Below are 12073 nucleotides of genomic sequence, written 5' to 3'. Positions count from 1 at the left end.
ACTGAATGAGTTAAAGTGCCCGTGACTCACCCCAAATAAAGTTCAGCTGTTCTATTGTTGTTTTTTTTATTGAGCATTGGCCTGCGCAGATTTGGTTACTTTGACCCAAAGTTGGGTTAATTATTTTTGATCCAACAAATTGGGTTGACGATTGGATTTGGGCACACTGTCTGGAAATGCTGTGGGAAAAGTCATTTCTTCAAAATTGGTGGGACTAAAATCAGCATTTTTTTCATTTATTTTTTCACCACAGCAAACTGGTAACCCATATCGTCTGTTAAGCTCTTGACCCAATAAGCTATTATACCCAATTTGGGTTACTTTTGACCCAGCGGTTTTAGCATCCCCCGTCCTACCTCTAAAACGAAGACATAAAACCCCAGGGTCATCGCCCCACCATTCCATGTCAGTGACGTACACCGACAACTGATTGACTGGGTGCAGCAGCAAAGCATCATGGGAGGCGGCGCTCACGCCTGTGAATGATCCCGCCACCTCGAATAAATACATATCAGCTCCTCCAGGGAGCCGGGCCCCGCTTTTGCTTCTTCCTATTAATCCTCAGCGGCGGTGATTTATCGCGGCGAGCTTGTCAACAGCCACGCGTGCGCTCCTACGGCAGCACGCCGTAGACGAGAAACAGCAGAGTTTACCACTCCGCCTGTTTATGAGCACTCGCCTCCACACTGCTGCTGCTGCTGAATATACGAGCTGCTGTTGTGCACACAAGTGAAAACAGGCTCGCTGAAATAATCTATTGGTCATGGAATGGATGCAAGCGCGCATTTGCATTCGCCAAGGTGAGAGGGAGGCGAGCTAAGAGCAGTGTGTAAATTATTTTTATGCCCAAGCACACACAGGCGTGCATGCAGGCGTGCGCGTGTCCAATATGACTTGTTAAACACTGCCATCTGGTGGGGGGAAATATAATGCAATACTACATGCTTTTCCTGTCAAGAAAACAAAAATAAAAAGAAGCCAGACTAAACTCAAAGGACACATCAATGGATACACCTGCACTAATAAGAGCTGTATAGAAAATGTTGCCTTTGGAAAGGTAAATGTGCATTTTTCAATCAATGTTTTAGTTAAATGTTTTTATATAAATAAATAAAAATATTCAAGAGGTTCTGTATACAGTAATGATCACCAGTGAGAAAGTAAATAATTGATTAGTGTTTTTTATTCATTTTATTTTGATTACAAATTTAAAATATGTATTACCTATGGAAAATTTAACTGTATATGTAATACTTGGGTTGCCTTAAGATAACATAATAAACAGCTTTCAGTGTGTAAATAATAAAATAAAGTTATAAGAACACTAACTTCTGATTTATTTATTTTTTGTTTGCTAGTCAGAGAGCAGATGATTTATTACTATTCTACATTGATTTTTTTATTCAAATATGTGATAGCACTTTATGGTAGCTGAAGCTGTCACTTTTAATGTTTTGGTTACCTCATGTAGCGACCTGAGAGGGTCAAAATATTAGAAACAGCTTACTGTGTGTTGATGATGTTGTGCATTCAAACTTTAATCACAGTAACAAAAAAAAGTAGCCTATAAATTAATGTCGCTCAAAAGTGAGCATTATTATTTGTGTCACTGGCTTTCATTAGATTGGGTACCTAATATTTTGGCCCATCGCTTGTTTTCTTTTTGTCACTTATTTTATCAATTTTCTACCGCTTGTTTTCCCACCAATAAAACATCACATTGGTTCTTTTATGATATATTTTATAATCAAGTTGTTGGCAAGCACATGTCTTAACATCACTACTGACATCCACAGCTAGATGGCACTGTTATCCTTCATGTAACACTGAACTCTTTACCCTCTCCCACCACCCCCCTCTTGCCTTCAAACTCCATCACCTCCTGATCCTCCTTCTCTATCTCCTCTCCGTCCTTATCTTCCATTCTCCCTCGACGACCAATGCCGCCACTGCGGTCTATCTGTCCGTCCTCTACGGCGCCGCCACGGCCTCAGTTTTCCCGCCGGAGGTGAGCAGCTGCATCAGGCTGCCCGACGCCGGCCTGTCGGCGCCCGTGGCCCACTTGAAGAACGTTCTGAAGCGGGGGGGAAGGATGTGAGGAGAGGTTAAAACGTGCCGGCAGACACCTTCAGATGTGGATTTTGTATTGGAGCCGCCACATAGATAATAATAATAGTGATATATAACCAATGTTTATGTGGATTTCTTTTCATTTGGGGCACTTTTGGATCGTTAAACAAGCCCCGAGCAAAACTGAGAAATGAACATAACGTGGGGAAAAAAAGCAAACTTTTCCAGCGCTCACAAATGCACCATCCCGTTCATCATGTGCAAGGTCATCGTGCTAATAAAAAAATATCGCCATCGCTTTTCATTTCCTCCGCCGGGCGGATTCTTTTCTATTTGCATCCCTACGACCCTCATCTAATCTCCATCTCATCCCCCGGGCACTCTGGTGTGGGGTTTTTTACACATTCGGGATCTGTCTAAATGCATGTGCATTTGTTCTCGTTTCAAAACAATCCCACAGGAAATAATGTAAAAAAAAAAATATATATATATATATATATATATATATTTTTTTTTTTTTAAGTAAAATGACTCAACTGTTGTCAATATAAAACCTTAATTGTGTATTATTTTGCATATTTATATATTATATTTAAACAAAAAAAATCATCCAAGTATAAGAAGTGGTTAAACAATGCACAATAAATCTATAACTGTGCCTGGATTAATGGATTCTAGAAAACGAGGTATAATGTGTGCTAGATGGTCGCGGTAATCTAATAAACTCATACTCACTCTGCAACATATTCCAGAGGGGTCCACGTGCCAAAATCGGCGTCTGCCATGAACTTCCTGTTCATGGGCGTATCCAAGGTAACCCTGTTAAGAAACGGAGGCAGATGACAATCAGGGTGAGCAGCGGCAGAAGCGTCTGGCCATGAGTCATAACAAGCATCGCTGTGTGCAAATGTTCAATGGTTGAAAGCCTGTCCAGTGGAGAAAAGCCTACGAAAACATAAAAAGCAATAGGAATAAAAATATTGAAGTTTATCAAATATTCTGCGATGTGAACAGTTCTTTAAATAAGGAATATTTTATGTTTTTGAATTGAAACCAAAATAAATAAAGACGTTTTTTGTAACATTTTAATTGACTTAAAAAAAAAAAGGCAAGTAAAACACCTCAATTTATTTATATTTATTTTATTATTATTATAATTATTATTAGAAGCACTGTAAATGGTGGCAGGTATATACGGACTGAGTTTAAATGACATTGCTTGATTCTGAACCCGGCCACATTAGAGAAGAACACTTGTGCATTTCTTAATATTAATTATTTAATATTATATTATTATTGAATTAATATTTCAGTTGTTTGTTTGTATTTTATTTCCTGTTTAAGAAAGATTTCAATTTGTTTTAAATGAGTTGTACAGTATAACTGCAGGTCACACTTTTGGAAGAAGTTTAATGTCTTAATTTTCATATCTCTAAAAAAAAATTGCGTTTCAATGGGTGTGTAGACTTTTACTATAAACAAACAAGTTTTTTTTTTTTAAACTGTGTATTACCTCTAGCCAACCCAAATATTACAAATATCTCTCCGAGTCTGTCTAGCTAGCAAAATAATAAACAAGAAAACACGAACACCTTTCACTCAATCAAAGGTGACCATATCATCTAAAAGCAGCAGAATTTAGGGTCTCGTTACATTGTGCAGGTGTGCCTAATGCTGTGGCTGGAGAGGAAAACAAAAAGCTGCCACACAAAGGAGGCACATGGTTTGCCTTATGACGCCAGGCAGCATCGGTCATGTGACTGAAAGTTGGTGTGTGAGGGTGAAAAGCAGCAGAAATGCAAGTCAATGGGCTCATGCAAAACAGATGTGACGGCTTCCCTTCAGCACGCCGCCGCCGCCGCCGCCGCTCGAAAGGGCAACCAAATGGAAGACACAATAAAGATACAAAGGGAAAAAAGAAAGAGCATTTGAGATTGCCATGACAATTGTGCAAAAGGACATCATTCAGCTAAAACAGACCCAGCAGGGATCTGCCATTTGCATCTGAATTTATGATGATTGTCTGCTGCTTATCTTTGCCTCGCTGCTTATCCGTCCATCTGTGACGCATGTTGAACATGGTTAATAACAGCACAACAGCGTCTGTCTTTGTAAATGTTAAAAGAAAATGGCTTCTTTATTTAAAGGTCATAGAAATACATTAGGCTCATTTGTAATTTATATATGTTCAAGTTTTTTTTCTTTTTAATATTTGTATTTTTTAATTTAAAAAATTACTTCTTTTTTTTTTGTCACTGTAAGTTCATAATCTTTTAATTTAATTTCAAATTACCGGTAAATGTAATTTATATCTATCTATTGAGGGGGAGACCTTCATTTAACACAATTTTGGAATAACATTGAACAATGTCAACAGTATTACAAATCATCCAAGTAAAAGTTGGAAACAAAATAAAAAGTAAAACTTGAATTCATCTGCTTTCATGGCTTGGTAGGTGCTGCTTTTTTGGTTAGCAACGGAGTGTGCTCCACAGTGAACTCAATTGACACGCCCGTTGACTAAATTGGGTCCGGCGGCTATTTGGCGAATCAAATCTAATTCAATGGAAAGCACAAAAGTTGGCTTGACAACCAGAGAAATGCAGCAGTTGAGGACTTACGGCAAGATGGCCACCGCGGCGGCCCCGGAAGGCATCCCGCTGTTTTTGCCTGCCAGACTCCGACACAGCTGGTGCACAGCGGCCTTGGCCATCCCGTAGCCCATCATGCCTTTGGGTCAATGAAGGAAATAGGTAACAAGAGGAGTTGGATGAGAATGTTTTGTAGCCTCAGCATCTGGTTGCACTAAACAACAATGTAAAGTGGCTTTGCAAAGAATCTCAAGAATTCCCGTCTTGGCGCAGTCTGGTGGCATTCTAGTAAAAAAAAAAAAAAGGACCAATAGGAGCGAGGGGAGTTCTCCTTCAAGTTTGTTCCATACATGAAATGAGTTAAAAGTCCAAGCCAGAATGGATGCAAAGTTGAGGTCAGGCTGGGGGTGCGGACCTCAGCTATCAGACAGGACACAGGTTCGATGATCCCCTTACACTATTGATAATGACCTAATGAGCTCGTTTGCTTTCACAGTACCTTTTGAGTTAATGGTCAATAATAGCCTAATGGTGTCCTGGGTGTAAATAACACGACAAGGGGAGTTGCCATGGTAACGTGAATAAAAGTAGGCTATTTAAATAAAAATAAAAAAACTTAAAAAAATAATATTTCTATCCATTTATGTTTTGCAGCAATTAGCATTTAGAACATAGCTAAGTTTCAAACTCATTCACAAATCTGTTTAAAATAGTGGGGAAAGAGCTTGTTGCACCTCGGCCCTTGTTGATCTTTTATACTCTGCTGCCACCTGATGGCCGTTTTTGTAATAACTACCATAGCTTCCAGCATTCTCTTCAGTTATGTATGCTTTAGCATTTAAAAAAACATAAATAAATAAAAAAACATAAATATGTCTTTGGGAGTATGGTAATATTTAAAATAGAATGTATTTATAGGTTTTTGGGAGCAAATGAGTTAACAATATAATCAGATTTTTCTAATGACTTTCTAATGATTTTTCTAAAATGAATTTCTTTGTGCTTCTGATTGGTTAATGAGAGGTTCAATCCCAGTGCCACTTGCTGCTTTGGCATGCATTTGACAGCCTGCGAATGTGGGCAAAGAAAGATTATTAATACCATACAAATCCGTAATACATTCTTTTTTAAAAATCAAAGGATTCTTGTGTGCAGCTAAAAAGTTTGGAGCACAGTCTCCCGACATGAACTCCGGTCAGCTACGTTCTAAATATTGACTCGGCCTCGCTTTGCCAGTGATCGAAACAAGGCGATTGGGTCGCGGCCAGGTCAGCGTGCCGGCTGATGGACAAACGGGCCTATCAGAGCATCGACGTTCTGTTTACCGGGCACAGAATTGTTCATTTTTTCCCTCTTGCTCAGATCCATTTTATCGGCGCATCTTCCGATAAGAGAGTCGATTACCTGCGGTGCTTTCTATTACACGCATCATCTGTATTGACAAGCCGGACAACAACACACAGATCAATAGGTTCACGTGGATGAGAATAGCAAACGCACACAAGAGTACATCTCACCTCCGGTCCCTGACAGAGCGGCTTTGGCCCCCGCCAAAGTCAACAGACCTCCTGGCCTCAGGTGCACGGCCGCCAGGTGGCTGGAGATGGTGGAGGTCCACACGCTCTGCTTCCACATTAGATCTGTGTTCTTGTACATGTCTGTAGAGCAAAAACACACAATTATGATGCCCTGATCAATCTCAAAAGGTGTATCCTAGTAAAATGTTCAATCATAGAGAAAGCTGGAAAAAACTGTCATCAACGCCAGTTTCACTAGTCGAAATTGGGTGAACATGTCTATAACAGCACACACAAAAAAAGCCTTAAGTCCCCATGCCCAAAATTGAACAAGAAGTTGTTCATTTTTATTCAAAGTAGCCATTCTGTGGGATCATACTTTGCGGAACTCCTCCGAGTTAATTAGCCCAAATGAGCCACAATCGGAAGCAAGAATGCTAGACAGACAGGCGATGCTAAGCTTTTTAGCCTACCTCGGCTAATATGGGCAGAAAATGGCATCAGAGTTTGACGGCCATTTCTACCATTTGTCATGAGAAAATGCATTACTGCTTGTAACTGAAAAAAAAAAAAAAGGTCATTCTGCCCTTTTGAGGTTATAAAGGGGATATGTTATGGAAAAGAATTGTATAGTCTTGTATACAAACAGTTGGGTCTCCGTAGTGCTTGCCCACCTGTCAGACTTCATTTGGTTTCAGTTTTGCTTGTTCAAAGCAACACATGTTGTCCTCTTTTACCTTTGGAACTACAGTTGCCTCCCGCCCATCCGCCAGCCACGCACAAAATGGCATCCACCTTCTGCTCCCCAAGCAGCTTGGCGACATCCGATGTGACCTATGAAAAAAAAAAAAAGTAAGAAAAAAAAAAAACTTTTTTTAAACATCAAAAACATGTCACGAATTCTAGGGCTAAATGGGGGAGGGGTGGTTAGTATCAGCTGATGTCTGTGGTCACAAGGCAGCTTAAGAACAAAGGATCAAAACAGTAAATTCACTATCAGTAGTTGATCCGTACAAATGCACAAGAGTAATTGACCAAAAATAAGTAGGTTTTATATAGTATTATTTGTTAGTGGAAGAAACATCTGCGTGACATCTGAAAAAGCAGACTTTTGTTCTCCGCCCTAAACAGTCAACATAAAAAAAGCAGGATTTTTTTTTTTCTAATTTGAACGCAAAACCGGCAATAAACCAACGCTCTCCCGGTGACATGAACGCAACGCCAGCTAAAACACAGATTGTAGCAGGTGACATGAACGCAACACCAGTTAAAATACAGACTTTCATGTCGGCAACTTAACGCAACACTCCCAACCATAATTAAACGTAAAAGCAATGTAATAACATCACGTTGTATTTTACAAGTAGCCTGTAAAGTAACCTGAATTAATCGCCTCTCCGCTCAACTGTCTGTCATCACTTACCTGGCCAGCCTGCTCGCAGAAGGAGTCCGTCAACTTGACAATGATGTTCTCGTTGGCCTCCTCGTTCGCACCCATGTCGATATTGGCAACCCACTAATAAGTTAAAAGGAGAAAAACGCTTACGTTCGCATTTATTTTAACTCCATAAATCACCGGCTAGCTGCCTACTTAGCTAAGTTAGCATGTTTGGCTAGCACGCGTCTACTCACCCATCCTTTGGATTTGAAATGCTGGACACACTTGGAGCCCAGCGCGCCTCTTCCGCCGTAAACTATCACTTTGTTAGCAGCCATGCTTCCACCGGGTGGAGCAGCCAGAGAGTGAGCCGAGCCGAGGCAGGCAGCCGGCGAGGAGGCAATACGGAAGGAGGAGAGGAGGCGGCTCCCGTGGCGAGCAACAGGTTGGTGGAGCCGATTTTAGGATGCGTTCAGGACACCCTGTAATTTTGCCTTTCATTCTCATCGTCCGCTTCACTATTACCGTGTATGCATGCACATAGTGAGTGGTACTAAGTCACAATTCAGCGAGACAAAGTGGTTTATAAGATAGAAAAGGTCGGTAAAAGGACATAAATTAAAGTGTCTCCAGTTGAGCAACAGGTTGGTGGAGTGGATTTGTTGATGCGTTCATGTACATCGTAATTCTCAAGGTTTTCTGCTTTATACGTAATCTCTGGAATAAAATTTAATTTGGGTCTAGTTTCGCTGTTCCGCATAACACTAAGAAGTGTGTTCTATATTATGATTAATAATCAAGCATTGATCAGAGAAGAATTGTATAAGTCATTTAGCTGAGCGAATAACTTGTATTTGGATTTTTTAGGGATCCATAAAAGCCTGGGAGTATTAGATTTATTTGTTTTGAGCTGACAATCTCATTTCCATTCATCAGGCACTGCACAGTGCTAGTGAGATGCTGATGACACAGCAGAGAGCAGCATCATTGTTGTCATTATCTGCACTGTCTCAATGCTACATACCACCCACGTGAATAATGTGTATCACATTTAAACTGTATGACACATGCATAAGAACACTGCTGTGAATGCAGAAGAACAAATAGATGTCCTGCTGTTAAAGCACACAACATTATGGAGCAATCACGTGAGATTCTACTAAAAATTGCTAATTGTCGTTTTACAAACAATACTGTGGAATGGCAACGTTATGGGGCAATCACGTGCAAGTGTGAGAGTTTACCAAACTCTTTGGTAAAGCACACACCGTTGTGGAGTGCCCAGTCATCACTGAGGAGCTCAACATTGTGGTGCAACCATATTGTGGGTTTACTATGGGAGCCTATTGGAAAGCAAATTTTCTTAAGCAAACAATATTGTGGAGCAACTAATCGTCTTTAAAGGACAACATTGTGGAGCGACCACATTGTCAGAGGCTAATACAGTGCTAATTGTTAAAACAAAATGGCAGCTGCGAACCAACATTCCCGACTTCTTTATTGGGAATTATGCCTCCCCAAGGACCGTTTGTTTTCGAGGTTGTGCTGTTTTCTCCTACAGAGAAGATGAAGGGGAAGTAGGAGCCAGCGATCCGGAGACGAGACATTCATTATTGTCTCCTGGCTGCACCTGGAGGAGGCGCAGAGACACGGATGACATGTTGCCGCCATCCTCTTGTCAACAAACATCAAATTAGCCTCGCCGCCGCCCACAACGAGAAGCCCAAGTCTGGATTAATGACGACAGCAGCAGGCTGCTTGTTATGCCCCTTGTCGTCAGAGTGGTGACACCTGCCGCAACATTAGGTACACTTACACATATAATGAGATACAATCGCACGATCGGTGTCAAAAAGTATCTGCTTTTTGTTTGTTATTGTGGTTTTAGAGCAGTGGTGTCAAATGTATTTTCTTCGCAGGCCACATGGTAGTTGTGTTTTTTCTCAGAGGGCTGTATGAAAACATACAAAGTATATTATTTAGTATTCATTAAACATTTTTTTTTTTTTTACAACAAATTGAATTTGAAATCAGAAGTCACGGAAAGTAGTGGAAAGCAAATATTGCAGTAGACAATATTTGTCCAATTTATGTTAAAAAGGAATTTAGGGAAAACAAATATTTGTTTGCAATAAACAGAGAGAGAAAAAAAGAAACCCTTGAGCCATGAACATTCCATTGTCAAAGAAATTTGACAAATATATTTGTTTAGAAGAGGAAAAAAAAAAGACTGACAAAATTTGGACATCAGAGGTTGCAGCCCAACATTCTTTGATTTTGTATTTTTGTATTAATACATTTGTTAGATTAAAAAAAACATAGAAATATTCTTGTTTAAAAGTGTTTTTTTTTTTATAGCTATTAACTTTGCTGAATAAGTAAAAGTTAGCAACTAATAGTAATTAATTTTGAGTAGTACTGTACTAAGAAATTGTGAGTATATTTTACCCAATTAGTGTTAGTAATTGGTTGTAGAATATAATCAAAAATGTTAGGTCAATTTTACTCAACGTATGTAAAGCATTTAATAATGATCAAATTAATATAATAATTCACCAAAATGTATGATTAAAATGTACCCAGTTAAAGTGGATGCAAATTGTAACCGTACATTTAGTGGGTAATTTCTATAGGTTGTTTTTTTCAGTGTACATTTAGCTTGAAACATGAAGTAAACACACTTTGTTTGATTTTGCGTGCCATTTAAAATAATGAGGTGGACCAGATCTGACTTGGGACAAGATACAGCTGCGCTATAAGTCATGCGATACAGCAATATTGGTATCAATTTGATACAAAATAAATACAGGGTCGGTTGTTAGCGAAAATAAGATTTGTTATCGAGACAATACAAAGTAAATGCAAGCCCAGTACTGATATTGATCCGATATTAAGTAAATACATAACCACTCTCAGTGATAGCAACATTTCAATGCCTTCTTAAACTAATCGTCTAAGTCATTTTTAATTCCCCCCAGGAAACACAAAATATTTAACCATTTGCATCATGAAAATATAGATGATTTGGGAAAAAAAAAGAAGCTTTTTTTGCAAAAATATAATTTTTGAAACAAAATTATTATTTTAAGAGGGTGAGTTGACGATTGGGAATCAAGCAGATACAAATTAGGCTAAGTACTGGGACAATATCAGTATGATTCCGAAAAGTAAATATAGTGCCAGTAGTGGGATGGATGGATGTAAATTTGTAAACATGATGGGCAGATTTGTATTGATCCAAATATTAGCAATAGCATTATTTCATATCAACTATCATTACTGTCTGTGAGAAGTGAGGTTTGGTTTACATCCTACTAAGTAGAGCTGATATCAGATCTGATATTGGTCAATAGGAAGAGTTGCTATCATTTAAAAATAATAATAATAATAATAATTTGAAGTGCACTATCCTGTAACATTAAACTTTTTTTTCATAACTTTCTTATGTGGAACATGTTTTATTGAATAGGTGGGTGGAATGGCCTTATATTGTATAACGTACAGTCTGTCTGTCACGCAGCACAACTTTGATTGAAATTCCTCATTGCGGCACACCGAAAATGTCTTTACCTCAGTCAACACTAGATGTCCCCATGAGTCTTTGCTAAAAGTCCAAGCGTCTCTCGATCAGCAGGAAAGCACAATCCTGAACACATTCAAATGGATGCGATTTTCTTTCACAAGCATCTTTAATGTTGGCTCAAAGGTCAAGATTAATTATTAAGCATGAGACATTAAGGCTTAATTACATCAACACCATTAAATATATATATATATTTTTAAGATTAATTTGGGGCATTAATTGACATGGCAACACTAATTTGGAGCCTGATCACACCAACAATAAAAAAATATGTCTCTAAAGCTATGATATATTTTTTAAAATGATTGTTTCTATCTTGGCAGTGGAAAAAGTAGAGGTGAATAAGTAGCATTTGATCGATAAAATAAAATAAAATAAACAGATACTGTGGAGTAAGTGGAGTTCTAAACAACGCCTTCAGGATAGGTGACAATATTGCCACAAAATTTGTCAGACAATTTGATTCCAATACCAACAAGGCATTTGAGATTAATTATGACAACACAAAGGCCAAATGTGAGGGCAATAAAAACAAACAAAACGCCCAAACTTCCGTTGACAGCAATTGGTTTGTAGGTACCTGAGATAGACTCTGACCCCGCCCCAAAATTGGTATCAGACGAGGGATTTGAATCCATTAATGCCTCTGGGATAGACTACAATCCACCCCGGTATTGGTGTCAGAAGTGGGATTCAAACCCAGCAACACCTTTGGTATAGATCAGCCCTGCAAAGATGTGAGCCTGTTTCGATTAGTAAGCTTCTCTCCACGGGGGGGGGTTGGTCACGGTGGGGGTGCGAGTGTGATTAGACGGAGATTGGCGGCAAGTTGCAGGTAATCAGCAGCTTCTGCGCGGGTGACTATTGAGGTCTCGCTTTTTCACGCGTGTGCAAGGAAACAATCAACAAAATACGAATTGGTGACGGATCAAGA

General features: G+C 39.2%; 1 protein-coding gene across 1 annotated transcript; it reads right to left on the bottom strand.

The window, feature by feature from the left end:
• Positions 1–1724: 1724 nt before the first annotated feature.
• qdpra (quinoid dihydropteridine reductase a) lies at positions 1725–8007 on the bottom strand. Its single transcript, XM_077577250.1, has 7 exons — positions 7811–8007; positions 7602–7694; positions 6916–7012; positions 6179–6319; positions 4692–4800; positions 2806–2889; positions 1725–2074 (listed from the first exon to the last, which is right to left on the bottom strand). The coding sequence occupies exons 1-7, from the start codon at positions 7892–7894 to the stop codon at positions 1972–1974; spliced, it is 711 nt and encodes a 236-aa protein (XP_077433376.1). The 5' UTR covers positions 7895–8007; the 3' UTR covers positions 1725–1971.
• Between the last annotated feature and the right edge of the window lie 4066 nt (positions 8008–12073).

Source organism: Vanacampus margaritifer, chromosome 10, assembly GCF_051991255.1.
Source record: "Vanacampus margaritifer isolate UIUO_Vmar chromosome 10, RoL_Vmar_1.0, whole genome shotgun sequence".
Taxonomy (NCBI): Eukaryota; Metazoa; Chordata; class Actinopteri; order Syngnathiformes; family Syngnathidae; genus Vanacampus; species Vanacampus margaritifer.
The sequence above is the reverse complement of the archived record's forward strand: the minus strand, read 5'-3'. Positions and strand labels throughout refer to the sequence as shown.

What these genes read in the sequence shown, in the direction of transcription:
- qdpra (XM_077577250.1), bottom strand. Translation starts at nt 7,894, where the DNA reads ATGGCTGCTAACAAAGTGATAGTTTACGGCGGAAGAGGCGCGCTGGGC. An exon ending in ATTTCAAATCCAAAGGATGG is followed by an intron (nt 7,695 to 7,810) that starts GTGAGTAGACGC and finishes TTAACTTATTAG; the next exon opens with TGGGTTGCCAATATCGACAT. An exon ending in TCTGCGAGCAGGCTGGCCAG is followed by an intron (nt 7,013 to 7,601) that starts GTAAGTGATGAC and finishes TTTTTTTCATAG; the next exon opens with GTCACATCGGATGTCGCCAA.